At 36.0% G+C, this 15555-nt stretch overlaps 1 protein-coding gene across 1 annotated transcript in view; it reads left to right on the top strand.

Annotated features, from left to right (window-relative positions):
* LOC124541828 (mitogen-activated protein kinase-binding protein 1) overlaps positions 1–13300 on the top strand; it is a 153344-nt gene extending 140044 nt beyond the window's left edge. The window contains exons 29-36 of the mRNA XM_047119737.1: positions 2803–2910; positions 4710–4843; positions 5393–5534; positions 7059–7151; positions 7418–7525; positions 9184–9300; positions 10665–10796; positions 12019–13300. Coding sequence (XP_046975693.1) covers positions 2803–2910; positions 4710–4843; positions 5393–5534; positions 7059–7151; positions 7418–7525; positions 9184–9300; positions 10665–10796; positions 12019–12164 — 980 coding nt within the window. The 3' untranslated portion in view covers positions 12165–13300. The remainder of the gene's footprint in view (positions 1–2802; positions 2911–4709; positions 4844–5392; positions 5535–7058; positions 7152–7417; positions 7526–9183; positions 9301–10664; positions 10797–12018) is intronic.
* Positions 13301–15555: the final 2255 nt, after the last annotated feature.

The following is a 15555-nucleotide window of genomic DNA, read 5'->3' on the forward strand; positions in this document are numbered from 1 at the left end:
ACAGTCAGAGTTGTTACGAATTCGACAATTCGTCGAAGAGTTATGGCTCGAGTCCAAATAACGTACCTCATTTAAGTGGCTATATGTACAACAACTATTTCGCTGAAGGTTCTAGTCCCAGGATGGATTATAAAGACCAAGTACCACTCGTCGTCAGTCCGAAACCTCCAATTCATAAGGTTTATGGGTTCGAAGTTCCAGCAGCTGAATTTTCGGGGCACAAAACTGTTACACGATCTAAAAGTTTGTACGACTCCGCCTCAAAACAACCACCGCCAGCTAAAAATATCGCGTATTACTTTGATGGAAGTAACATACAACAGTATAATAAAGAAAAGAAAAATATGGATGAAATTCCAAGGTTAAATCAAGGAGACTATATGGCACATACAAGTAAATCCCTACAACCGAAATTTGCAGAGAAACATAAGTATAAAAGTCAAATGGAAGGTTGTGATCAAAGCACAATGGTTAAATCAAAAAGCTGTAGCTTCGAAGTGGTGTTAGAACCAGCGTCTAAACCGAATCCCTTGAAAAATCTAATGGAGAAAAGAAATTCTCACGTAAAGAAAAATCTAGAGAAATTCGAAGATCAAATAAGGAAAAATACTCAAAGTAAAATTAATAAAAATCAACTCAATAAAGAGAAAGCAAATGTTGCAAAATATAACAACGCAACAAAAAGCCTTGAAAGGGATTCCGGACAGAAGAATAACAACGTTAAAATTACAATGGAATTCGTGCCCCACAAACCTCCGAAACCTATTAAGCGAACATCATCTATCAAGCTTAACAATCGGTTAAAAGCCGGTTTAGATAAATCAGCTCTTAGTTCGTCCATATCCTCACAGTACAAAGCTAAATTAGACGGCTTGCATAATAAAAATTTCATTTCCAACAAGAAACAAGAAGACAAAAATTCAAATTTGGAAGAAGCGCCGGATAATTCCGAGAAAACGTTTGATGTTTTCGTCAAAGAAAAAGATGTTAATGAAAACAGATCTGAAATCCAATTGGACAGTCTCGAGGTGTATGCGATGCAAAGAATCGAAAGGATGAAACACGTAAGCATGGACTCCTTAGACGTTATCGAAGATAGCCATGATTTTGCCAAGGATTCCCTAGACTATTACGCGGAACAAGAAAGTAAATACTATAGTAAGTCGCTTAAAGATCAAAAGAATTTCAAATTCGCCAAAAATGATTTAGATATGCCTTGTCACAGCCGTCAGAACATTGAGTCCAAAGAAAACATAGCACCAGAAGAGAGTGATGAAGTCAAAAAGTTTAAATACATTGAGCGAAAGTTAGAAATTATTAACAAACTTGTTGAAATGGAAGAACGGAAAATATTGCAAGAGAAAATACTTAAAGAATGGCGCATGAGACCTTTGAAAGCTAACATCAACGACGGTAAAGGCGTTGTCAAAGTTTTATCGAGAAAATTTGAAAAGTTGGCTACGAAACAAACCACTGTCCCTAACTTTGCATCCTTGACACTAGAGGAAGTAGATACTGACACTGATAATTCCGATCAGAAAGAGATTAAACGTAATTTGAGTCTTCCGGACATACTCGATACAGATCAGATCGGCTTGACAGTGGAAGGTGTGGATGTGTCCAACGAGGCTGGCAATGAGAACATGGAAGAATTACCTGAACCGAAGACTCAACTGAACAACACATTTCAAAACATTATAAAGCCACCTAAGTCACTCCCACAAAGGGTGTACAACGAGATGGTCATACCGAAAACAGACGTACATTTGGATAGTGAGAATTACGAATCATCCACCACCAGTTCCAGTTGCACCAATTCGCCCAAACGGATGAGCTTCTACGGTTTCAATAGACCAAAAACACCATTTAGAAGAATAATTCGTGTCCCAGCGCCGAGGTTGTACATGGATAATCAGTACATTGCGTCAGCGAGAATCCGACCGGTTTTGAATTCAGGGAATGCCGTAAGGGGATTGGTCCGGAAGCTGCCCATAGGTCATGCTCCAGTTCTACCGTCGAAATTTTACCCAATAACAGGTTGGATTCGCATGAACTTTGTCGTGGCGGTCCCTTTTATTTGCGCTTCGTTTCTAGATTTTTCTTTGGTCTTACATGTCCTATTGTATAGTACGATACAACTCAGATGTAGCATCGGCAAAATTCGTAAAACCGATCACATCCGAATTGAGTACGCTATCTCAAATTATCAATTATTATTTCTTATGTGAATATGATCTTTACGCAAACTTGTAATATCATATGACCTAATATATTCGTCAATTTGACTCACGATTTACAAGCACTTGCTCGGGTTGAACTGACGCGAGAGTCTATAGCGACCTATAGCGTCGAATGGCGCGATAGGGAGCTTTCTATTGGTTGTGTGAATAGTCAGTAATCGACTTTATTGAATTTACCGATGCTACGTCTAAGTTGTGTCGTACTATACCTATTCATGTTTTTAGGTTATTTGTGATTTCTTGTGAGTAAAACATGTAACTATGTTTTTGACGTTTGACGTCACAACATATCACAAATCGATGCTTTTATTATATTTGCGATGTCAGCATGATCTCGTTGATGTTTTTTTTGCGACGATGCACGGTTTTTTAAAAGTTATTTCGCTTAATTTTTTTGTTCCAAATTGGGTCAAACGTTGGCAATATCCGTGTCTATTGAAATAGATAACTTATACACGTTTTTTAAATATTAAAATCGTTTGCCAAAGTTTGTAATGTTTGATCGAACGTTTGACCAAATTGTGTTAGCATTGCATGATTATAAATTGAATCGATGTGACAGCGCGTAACCATCTGTCACCTTCCGAGCCCGAAGAGACGGGAATGAGACGTGCGATATCGCTGTCGGACCTCGCAGCCAAACCCGTGCCAGCGCCTAGAACACCACAAGGTTGGTAGCTTAGTGGTGGTCACACGGTGGTGGTAGATGGTCGAGTGGTGCTTGACATTCAGTAGATGGTAAATTGATTCGTGCACGTATACACTTTGTATAGTTGAATTTGTTTGATTTTATTTCTTTGTGGTGGTGGTGTTTCATATTCCATTTAATTTAACTTAAAAAATATATAACTTGGTGGTAGGGCTTTGTGCAAGCCCGTCTGGGTAGGTACCACCCACTCGTCAGTTATTCTACCGCCAAATAACAGTACTCAGTATTGTTGTGTTCCGGTTTGAAGGGTGAGCGAGCCAGTGTAACTACAGGTACAAGAGACATAGCAACTTAGTTCCCAAGGTTGGTGACACATTGACGATGTAAGGAATAGTTAATATTTCTTAAAGCGTCATTGTCTATGGGTGATGGTGACCCCTTCCCATCAGGTGGCTCATACCGTCCGCCAACCTATACCATTTATTGTGAAACTAAATATATATAAATGCATTTGTTTTGACACTAGCACTTATCGACACGATAGTACAAATTTTTGTGTATTATTCCACCATTATATAGGTATATATTGTAAAACAAATGTTCTATTGTGTTCATAGTAATATACTTTAGTGAACACTGAGAAAATAAAAGTTATAAGAATAGATCAACCATTTCGCTAAATACCTATCTCTTTCGTTCGATCTCTTGTCTCTTTCTATATTCGTAGCTTTAAAAGTTGGTGGCGCTGTAGGTATGTATATACAGGGTTATTGGTAATTCGACGTATATCCGTTAAGAGGTGATAGGGGTGACATATGCAATAAATTAACCCCCATATGCATGATCGAAAAGTGAAACATTTTCGAGTTGTCAAATTTTGTCAAAAATGCAATGCAACTTCAAAAATTTATTTAGAAAAAAATATCAAAAAAAATCTATTTTTTTCATCATATGGGTGTTAAAATTATTGCAAATAGTCACCCCTATCACCTCTTAACGTATATATGTCAAATTACCAATAACTCTGTATATGAACATCCCTTATGTCAAATGATTATATCAGCTAGCGATATGATACTAAGCGGTGGCCGGGAGTAAACTGAATTTAAATAATTAACTAGCCCCTTAAGGGTGGCCCTCTTTAGGATTCCAGGGCCTTTTTTAAGTAACGTATTATTAGGACTACTAAAACTGTTATTAATTACTTACTAATTAATTGATTGAGGACTGTATAGATATACTAACACAGCTTTAAACCAACTAGAAATGTATATTATTCTGTAGTTAATTAATTATAATTACTGTAATTATTATAATTAATACTCGCATGTCTAGTAATTAGTTATTAATTAATTAGAGCTTTTTATATTCATTAATCATGTAACTCGGAAGGTTTAATGTAAATATGTAAAACAAGTCATTTCATGTCGCTATTTTTTGTTAATTAAATGTTATAGATTAAGATCTGGTGTCTAGGTAAGTATTCATATTATTTAAATTAAATATAGATGTTGTTGATACTGCGTTTTAACACGCTAGAAAAGTTTTATTTAATTATGAAGCTAAAATTTTATTATAATATTATACAAATCCCCTATTTTCCTCAAGAAGCGACTAAAAAAAGGTAGGTAGGTCTTTCACTCAGACCAAACCATCCCTGTCCCAAATTTCATCAAATTTTGCATATGTATTGTTATTAAGGTGTAATGCACTTATGTAATGTTTTCTTCGCTCATATACATGTGAATTATATGAAAGCATTATTTGAACGTAGTAGCGACGAAATTAAAGGATCAATTTTGAATGATAAAACCCAACAGCCGCATCAAAACCGGCGCAGCAATCGAACGCGAATACGAACAAGTCGCCGAGCGGGTTCGTCCGGCCGGCGCCGCGCTACGGCAACAAGTCCAACATGACGAGGAGCTCGAGTGTTGGAGTGCTGAACAACCAGGTATGGGTATCAGCTGTGTGGGAACATGCCTTACTTCCACCGTAAGGCAGATAATGGGGTCCTTTGTTCCTAGGGTCGGACTGAAGAGAGTTATCGCTTTCTTTGAAGGAAGTTCTTTTACGTGGTTCCAAGTAAAACTGGCTACTCTTGACGTAAGGACAAAGCGTTTTCCATGCTAGCTTATCCTCTCGGTATACGGCTTAAGATAACATTATTGAAAGGTATTCTTAGGGTTCCGAAGCCAATCGGTAAAAAAACTTACAGATTCGTCATGTCTGTTTGGCCATTTTTTTGGACTTGGTAATTATTCAAAATTTTCATTTCTAGTCTTTGTATTATTCTCAAACGATGGATTATTTCACTGTGTCTAAATACATAATATATGGATAAGGAAAGCAATATAATTGTATCCCACGATACATTTTATTTTAAATGAAATTCTTAGGTCTATGAGTTTGACATGATTTTGGTATAACAATCGTTATGTGAAGGAAATCCTGTAAAGTTATTTCTGGACCAAATTTTATACGTCAATCAAAACGTCCACAGAGCGACTCCGAGTCAGATCCTCAGCCCCCCCGCCAACAAAACAACCGTAACCAAGGGCTGATGCGACCGACCATATCGTCGGCCAACAAGGCAGCCGCTAACACAGCGAGGCGTCGAGGCCTCGCGAACAATTATGGCGCAGGTATTAATGCACACACAGTACTCTAACATGATAGAGGGGGAATATTTTGGCTTTGGCAGAAGATCGAATGGTCGTTGAATCTATTGGTCCAGTCAGTATTGGGCATTTTTGAAACGGCATTTTCCGTTCTTTGCGTTTGCGATAGGCATAAACTGAAGTTTTGATATGGTAATTATTTCTAATCTATGATTTTTTTTGGTGTTATGGCTTTATGCCAACCTATCTGGCTTGTAACCACCTAACTATACTTGATTTACAAGATGGCATTTGATGCAAAGTGGTGGTCGTCACTTGTCATTTTTCAGTCTGATTCGATACCAAAAGATGGATCGATAAAAATATTGTAAAATTATACACATAATATGAAGTCTCGTGAGAACTTTTTGTCTAAGAATCAGTCCCAGTGTGGGCATCGACAAGGGTCACTTGGCTAGCGCAAAGCAATACGGACAATTTCGTAACTATTTGATACGAAACCCTGCAGGATTATTATACATATGTTCAGATTTATTCAAAAGTTAATTATACCTAAATATGCATATACAAAATACATTCGTAGGGCCTTTGAAGCTTTGCCTTTTAGGTATAATTAATGGACTCGATTCCGATGTTTACTAGCAAGGAAATGTAGTAATTATCAGGGATGATTCACATCCTGAGTCAAGTTACTATCATCTATTTAGAAAGTGCCATCTTGTATTTCAAATTTGCCACAATATTTGCTATTTGTGTAACCATTTCAAACTGACTATGCCAATCGATACAGCCATTTGCCAAAGTCTAGACAGTTATATAATCTGCACATCCATTCATTAATAAATATTTCTTAATTAAATAGATGTATAATTAAATTAAACTTAAACAGTTCTAATATTTAGATGGCTTGCCATAACTCGTATTAATTTACACGATGTTACTGATACCTGATTGATTGATTTTCCATCTGTCTTGGAGAAGCTGGAATATGCTTCTGGCGTTCCTGTCAAAAGCAGTGGAGCTCTATATGCTGTAGTCGGACAGGCTGTTAAATTTTTTTTACCGATAATGATTTTGAACTTTGATATTTTTACGTGCTTAAAAAAAAAGCATGTTTTCATTTAGTTTTATGTTTGGAATATGTTCCAAACCCTCTCCTAATGGAAGAGGAGGCCTTATCTCAGCAGTGGGAAATGTACAGGCTGTTACTTTACTTTACTTCTTTTACTTTACTTTACATTTAGTTTTGTATTGTAATTACTTGAAAATTTTCCACGATTACGTTTCATGTACTAAACTATTGACTGACTATTTATGTCATAGACAATTTTATGGTTGATCGAAAAAAAATTGTGTATGACATGGAAGAAACGAATAAAAATGTTCACTTTAATTACACATAAATTCTTCCAATTTTATGTTACGTTGGTGATATCAAACCGACTTGGCCGGGATGTCCAAACGAGTCCCTCGCGAAGGAATCAGTGACAGTCGAACTAACCGCACGCGTAGCGCACGCGTCAGTAGTCCTTAACACGCACAGAATAGAGGCTGTTTCAGCTCGCTCCGAGTCGAGCTCCGAGGCAGAGGACACGCAGCGACCTCGCGCCGCCTCCGTCGACCGAGCGCCGCGACGCATCGGTGAGTTCGGTAAATAATCCCCCCCCCCCATTATGGGTCTTCCTCAAGGTCAATTCGTAAGGCTTATTTACCTTCATAACTATGCCCCCCCCCCAAACCCAATTATGGGACTCCCTCAAGGTCCTGAATTCGTAACCCCTATCATAGAAATTTACCTTCATAACTATGGTGGTACCATCCCAACGTCACGATTACTGACACCAGAGGATTAAAGTTAATTGTAGGTAAGTAAAAGATAGTTAGTGGTAATGGTGGTGTTGTGTCAGGTCGCAGCGGAAGCGAGCGCGACATATCGGCGAAGGCGCGCGAGGTGACGGCCCGTCTGACTTCCAACTCCAGGCCGCGCCCGAAGGAGTCGCCAGGGGATACCAACTGTATGTATATGTCAATAAGTCCTTCTTGGGGCAAGGTATCCGTTTCTATAGTAAAATTCCGCAGACATTTTTAACTTTGCCGTCTCGTAAATTTATATCGTTTATAAAAATACATTGGTAAAAAAGGCGTATTACTCGATACAAGATTTTGTAGATGATAAAAAAGCGTGCAATTAATACCTGTTGACTTCCAAGTAGGATATATTAATTTAAATAATTGTATTAACTAACATGACTGTACTTTTTTTTTAAATGTTGAAAAAGAGTAACTATTGAGTTTCTTGCCGGTTCTTCTCGGTAGAATCTACTTTCCGAACCGGTGGTAGCTTCACTTAATTGTTGTATGACGATTCAAAAGTGCTTGAAAAAGCCCACTTGAATAAAGTATATTTTGATTTTGATTTTTTTGATATAACTGTATGCTATATATTTCGCTGTACATGTCTGTCTCCAGGCTCCAGGCCCTCTGTGTGAATTTCGTTACGATTACATTAATAGACTTAGTCTTGATAGTGTTACAAATATATAGAATTGACACTTCGGAATGTAGATTCTACCGGAAAGAACCGACAAATAGCCGAAAAAGACGGCATTTATCAGTCCTAACACAATTGATAAATTAAAAAGCCTGGGATAATAGGAATATTATTTATTTATTTATGTACCAACAGAGTATACAGAAAATTATATAAATGAAAAATGTGTACAAAGGGATAAGTTATCTAACAATAGATCTCTTCCAGAAACCCTGAATCTAGTGGAGATTATTTGTAATACATATTAGTGATATCTTAACAAATTTGGGGCATCTTTTTTTTTAAATAAAGATGGCCCCAAATTAGTTACTCTTTTCCAACGATTCTTATGTAATTTTGTTCATATTTCGAATGTCACATAACTAAGGAAAATGGATGGAACTCCATTAACAATATTAAATGATACTATGTTATTGTTACATGCGTTTCAAACAAATTGACACATAATGTTACCATTGCTAGATAACCAATGACACGTGTTTGTAAACCCAGCTTCAGATAAACAGGAACATCAAATAATTAACAATATTTAATATGGTTTACAATATTTATTTTTACAGTTTTCTTTACAATCATCCATTATCTTCCGTATTTAAAGGCAGATTAACAATTCCCATGTCAAATGTAATAATATTCTATTTCTACTTTTATTTATAAAAATGTCAAACCAAAAAGTATTCATTACATTCATATAATTCTGTGACTGAATATAGCTCAACAGCTAGAAGTTATATAACATTTAATGATTATTTATAAATATTATAGTTAAAATAAGAGCAGAGATGGCCCAGTGGTTAGAACGCGTGCATCTTAACCGATGATTGCGGGTTCAAACCCAGGCAAGCAACGCTGATTCATGTGCTTAATTTGTCTTTATAATTCATCTCGTGCTCAACGGTGAAGGAAAACATCGTGAGGAAACCTGCATGTGACAAATTTCATACAAATTCTGCCACATGTGTATTCCACCAACCCGCATTGGAACAGCGTGGTGGAATATGTTCCAAACCTTCTCCTTAAAGGGAGAGGAGGCCTTTAGCCCAGCAGTGGGAATTTACAGGCTGTTACTTTACTTTTTTTTATAGTTAAAATACTTTATAGGCTTACATGTTTGTCCAACAGTATCCTCGTCCCAGCTGTGCTCGGCGCTGACGGAACAGCTTACGAGGACGGCCAGCAAAGTTGTGCAGCTGTATCGGTCGCTGCAGCGCGAGCCGGACTGCGCTGCTGATATAAGCGGTAACACATCTCATACCATACCATACCTTGAGGTCTCATTTTCAGGAAGTTTAATCACTACCATACTTAGTTATAAGCGGTAACACATCTCATACCATACCATACCCTGAGGTCTTATTTTCAGGAAGTTTAATCACTACCATACTTAGTTATAAGCGGTAACATATCTCATACCATACCATACCTTGAATTTGCACCATTTTTAGGAAGTTTAATCCACTTTGTGAGCCGGACAAAAGTGGTCACTACCATACTTAGTGAACATGATACCAATACCTTCTAGTCTTATTTCCAGAAAGTTTAATCCACTTTGTGAGCCGGACATAAGTGGTCACTACCATACTTAGGTAACACATTATACCCATACCTTCAAGTCTTATTTTCAGGAAGTTTAATACACTTTGTGAGCTGGACAAAAGTGGTCACTACCATTAATACACTTTGTGAGCTGAATGTAAGTGGTCACTACCATACTTAGTGAGCTGATGGCAAGTGATCACTACTAATAACATTGGTCAGTTGAGAAACAAATAATAAAATATTGGACAACATCACATACATTGCTCTTATCGCAATGTAAGTAGCTATAGCACTTGTGTTATGGAAATGAGAAGTAGTGACGGTCCTACAAATGCCCAAATCCAAGACAACATAGAAAACTAAGGATTTTTTTCTACATCGATTTGGCCGGGAATCGAACCCTCGGAGTATAAAACCGGTGTATACACTAGTCCACCACGGAGGTCGTCAATATTATCAGTACCTTACATTGCTAATGTGCTATCAACCTTGGGAACTAAGGTGTTAAGTCCCTAGTGCCTTTTCTTACACTGGTTCACTCATCTTTTATATGAGTGCAGCATATAAGTATGTAGGTGGTGCCCAATGGGGGGGCAAACTTTGATGCTGGGCCGGGATGCTATTATGATGCATATGTGATAATGTGAGGAGACTATAGCAAACATTTTAGTTGAGTTAATTATTTACATTTTAAATAAACATTTAGAATTTTAGGGAAATTCAAAGTGAACATTAAATTTCCTTAAAATTGGACTGAGTCCTGTCTTGACATAATTTCATGTCCATTCTAACAGTGGCTTAGCTACATAAGTAACAATGGCAGCTTTAATGGCCTAAGGCTTCCCCCCATTTCAGAATAGATATGGAGTTATTCCTACACCGGTAGCTACCCATATGGATAGAAAAGATTAGCTTCATAAGTGGCATTGGCAGCTTATTGGGCTAAGGTCTCCACCCATTTCAGAATAGATATTGACTTATTCCTACACGTAGATGGTAGATACCCATTTAAATGGAGAAGGGATTATGAATTAATATTGACTTACAATATTCTTGAATTCTAGGTCTAGAAGCAGCGATCCTCGAGACACAAAAAGTCCTCCGGAGTGCAGTGACCGTGCAGAACGGTTCAGAGGGCGACTGCGCGCTCGCCGTCGACTCTGCCCGACAGAGGCTCGACCATCTCGTGGCCAAAGGTACGAAATGGTTTACCTTATCAAACACTTCAACAACAACAACAGCCTGTAAATTCCCACTGCTGGGCTAAAGGCTTCCTCTCTCTTTGAGGAGAAGGTTTGGAACATATTCCACCACGCATTGTAAAGCAATTAATACATCGCATTTATGAACACAGTCTTATCGGCGAATACTTAATGTTGGTAGTATTTAATAGGGCCTTGAAATAAAAGTTTACATGTATAGTACGACACAACTTAGATGTAGCATCGGAAAATGCAATGAAACCGATTACTGCCGATTCACACAACCAACAAAAACAGCTCCCTATCGCGCCATTCGACGCTATTCGTCGCTATAGATTCTCGCGTCAGTTCAACCACGCCGAAATTAAGTATCAAATTGACGAATATATTAGGTCATACGATATTACAAGTTAATACGTTTGTGTAAAGATCACATTCACATAAGAAATAAATATTGATTAATTTGGGATAGCGTACTTAATTCGGATGTGATCGGTTTTACAAAATTTTGCCTACGCTACATCTAAGTTTTATTTAATATATATATGAGACAACATCACATACATTACTCTGATCCCAATGTAAGTAGCTGAAGCACTTGTGTTATGGAAAATCAGAAGTAGCGACGGTACCACAAACACCCAGACCCAAGACAACATAGAAAACTAATGGTAATCTACATCGACTCGGCCGGGAATCGAACCCGGGACCTCAGAGTGGCGTACCCATGAAAACCGGTGTACACACCACTCGACCATGGAGGTCGTCAAATATATGAGATGCATATTTGCAATAATGCAAATATGCATCTCATTTATGACCAGAGTCTTATCGGCGAATACTTAATGTTGGTAGTATTTAATAGGGCTTCGAAATTAAAGTTTACACGTATAGTACGGCACAACTTAGATGTAGCATCGGAAAATGCAATGAAACCGAATACTGTCGATTCACACAACCAATAAAAACAGCTCCCTATCGCGCCATACGACGCTATTCGTCGCTATAGATTCTCGCGTCATTTCAACCATGCGACGTGAATATATTAGGTCATATGATATTACAAGTTTTTACGTTTGTGTAAAGATCATATTCACGTAAGAAATAAATATGGATAATTTAAGATAGCGTACTGAATTCGGATGTAATCGGTTTTACGAACTTTGCCGACGCTACATCTTAGTTGTGTCGTACTATAAAATAATTTATGTTTCAGAATCGACAGCAGCCGGTAACCCGGCGATGTCTCTGATCGAGCAGTACTCCGATATCCTACTGAATATGATGCAGAGTAAGATGGTCAATCAGTTCTCTCAGAGCCCCCAGAGCCTGCCCCCCACGCCCCGGGATCAAGACAGCTAGTGATATAAGTGACCGCTTGTGTTAGTTATGTGAGAACCGTGCATATTCGAAATGCAATATGCGAAGCGTTTAATACTATTATGTGTGTTTTGGAAATTAAACTGTTAACTAGCATTCAGATTTTGTCGGTTAATAATCATGGACGATATGTGTTATTAATTCTTAATGATGGAATGTCATGAGAATTTGATGTTTAAGTGCAGTGTTGCCAGTTTCGATAATAATGTTCTTGTGTATAGGCTTTTTTTTTTTAATTGTAAATTGAGAAACCGTCTCGTAACTAACTCGTTTTTTTTTTTTAATCTGTTATAATGTGATGTTTTTGGAATTTAAAATGTAAGATTATGGCTTTGATTAATATTTCTTTTTTTTTATTTGAGGGAGAATTATTTGTTTTTTTTTCATATTCAAAGACCCAAGTTTATATAAAATATCATATGTTGTTTTATCGCGTAATTATGCGAAATTAATACTTCATAATTAATATTGTAATCAATAAATTCAGTATTACTCAAAATAATACATATAATATTGTATTTATTACTAATTGTGGAATAATTAACTTGTGATGGTTACTCTCCCATAAACCTCAATTTATTGAACCAGTCGAGTAGCATTTATTTTCTTTTTGAATGTACATTCCAGTCTTGGTGTATGTTTGGGATGTCACGAAAATGATAAAATTTTGATGTTAATAACAGTGAACTAATAAGAAAGTGACCGATTTGTTTTAAAAACTTTAAATTTGACTTTGTGATCATGCCTCGTTTGAACATTTTTTAATCTTTTTATTTATTAAAAAACAAACAAAATATATGATGTTAATTTTTTCTTTCTTTAACGCGTTATTGGCAGAGATATTTGAATCCGGCAAAAAAAGGTCGTTTTTAAATAATATGTGACAAAACGACGAATATCTGTCTGAAGTCAATATAGTATTTTTCTTTATCAAATTCTACGTAATCATTGCAATTTGTCGCCGGTTTGACCTTGAGAATTTTTATTTTCAATATTGAACCTTATTTCTTAAACCTCAAGGTGTCATTAAGCAAATTTATTTGTGAAATATAATTATAAAAAGAATACATCAATGGCGTGAGTTTTACAGAATTGAGCTGAAATTAAAAGTGATTATACATAAATAATTCAAAAGGATCATGATACATAATGTATGTGTGTATGTTACCACTTATGACCTAAATTAAGAACTACGAGTGATATTGTCAAGTTGAGAAGGAATCCTCAGTGTTGCCAGTGATATGATTATTTTACCTAAATGTGTAATGTTTCGGCTAATGAATGTGTCACAGACAATAACAACAGCCTGATAAAAACCCACTGCTGGGCTAAGGACTTCTTCTAAAAGGGAGAGGAGGTATACAGAATGTTACGCGATGTATATTAATGTATAATCTGTTTAATTTCAGTTCGAATTTCGAACGTTACAGTAGAACACGAGAATAACGTCCACGAGTCAAATGTATTTTTAGTATTAAGATCCCGTTGCGTCACAATTTTCATGACTATTGTATAACTTACACGTAAGATATCTCTCGGTCAGTGCCTCTCTTTCCACCGAATATATAAGGTCTGTCAAATTCACAAACGTCAGTCTGACATATGTCAAATTCATAGACGTCAATTTGACAGTTGTCAAAGTAAATGTGATGTCTGTTTCGCCGATGTTATGTTATCTGTTTTAGGTAGATTGATTGGTGACGTTTTTCAAATCTAAACACCGAATACTTTCCCTGCGTGTTACTTTCACATAACGTTGTAATTTGCCAAATACGTCTTACAAACAAGATATGTGAATTCTATAAAAAAAAAAAACAATAAATAAATGCGTTCTTTTATTTTGACAGTGAATTTGACAGATGCAAGAAAGAGACAGCATGAGAGATTTTTGTTACGTAGTTTGATTATGTCGTTATCGTATTTAAGAGAATGTTACATCTTCAATCGAATCACAAGAGCTTATTTTAAATAAATAGAATATTCGCTTGTCCGTCCGTCTGTGCAAGATGTGACGAGGTCGTACGAGATGATTTGGTTGGATTAATTTTGCATTATGCGGAACTAGTAAGATTTTATTTTCTATTTAGCTCAGTTAATACTTATTAGTAGTTATTTTTTTGTGGCAACACTTTGAATAGTAATTGTTTGTATTGTCTATGAGTCCTTTTAACTTTCGGTAGATAAACTGCCAGCGTTTTCTTAAATTCTTTTTTTTTTTTTTTTGATACTATGTTTAAATAAATATCTTTTCTTCTGTCATAGTTATGTGATTGGAATTTTATATATTGTAGTTTTGTATTTTAATTAGAGAGGGTTGTGTTCCCGCGTTATGCAGAATTAATTTAACCACCTAGGTATCCTGACTTCATCGTAGTCCGTACTTTGGGAACTGTCAATTGTAAGATTAAAATAGTATTAAGCTGTCTTACGGAAGTTTCGATAACTTCAGTGTTTACAACACATGTTGGTGACAAAAGCAAAGATTGTTTAATGTGTTTTTTTAATTGATTCAGTGAATACGAGTCTTTATATTTTAAAAATATTCTATTTATAGTCTATTCCAATCAAAGGGGTCAGTAATGACGAATAAAAAGCTTTGACCTTGAATTGATGCTATTTCATTGATCGTTCACTATGGTATAGTACAACACAATTAAGATGTGTCATCGGCAAAATTCGTATTGTATCGCTGTCCTAAATTATCAATATTTATTTCTTATGTGAATATGATCTTTACACAAACCTAATAACTTGTAATATCATATGACATAATATATTCATCAATTTGACACGTGACATATACATGCACTAGCTTTCGCGAGTTGAACTGACGCGAGAACCTATAGCGACGAATAGCGTCGAATGGTGCGATAGGGAGCTGTTTCTATTGATTGTGTGAATCGGAAGTAATCGGTTTTATTAAATGTTGCCAATGCTACATATAAGTTGTGTCGTACTATACTGTATTATAAGTAAGGTTGCAATGAATAATATTGAAGATATGTCAGTAAATTTCATGGAATATGTAACTACTTGAAAATGGTATAGTCTATAAGTGAAATGAAGCGATTTGTAATAAATAGATTTAAGTTACAATTTGATGTTCTAATTTGAACTCTATTGCTATGTGAAATAGTTGTGAGTTTTGTGTATATGTTAATAATATATTGACAGTTCTCATCGTCGATTCTCTTGTAATAAATTGTAGTTGAAGTCTGTGGATAAGTTAGTGTTGTAGATATTATATATTTTTTATTATTATTTAATGTTCAAAATTGTAATGCCATTTACGAAAAAGACTAATGTTATAAAATATAAATAATATGTACATGATATTACACAATAATTATTGATGGACCTTTTTGTTTTTTTT

This window comes from Vanessa cardui, chromosome 29 (assembly GCF_905220365.1).
Source record: "Vanessa cardui chromosome 29, ilVanCard2.1, whole genome shotgun sequence".
In the NCBI taxonomy this organism is placed as follows: domain Eukaryota; kingdom Metazoa; phylum Arthropoda; class Insecta; order Lepidoptera; family Nymphalidae; genus Vanessa; species Vanessa cardui.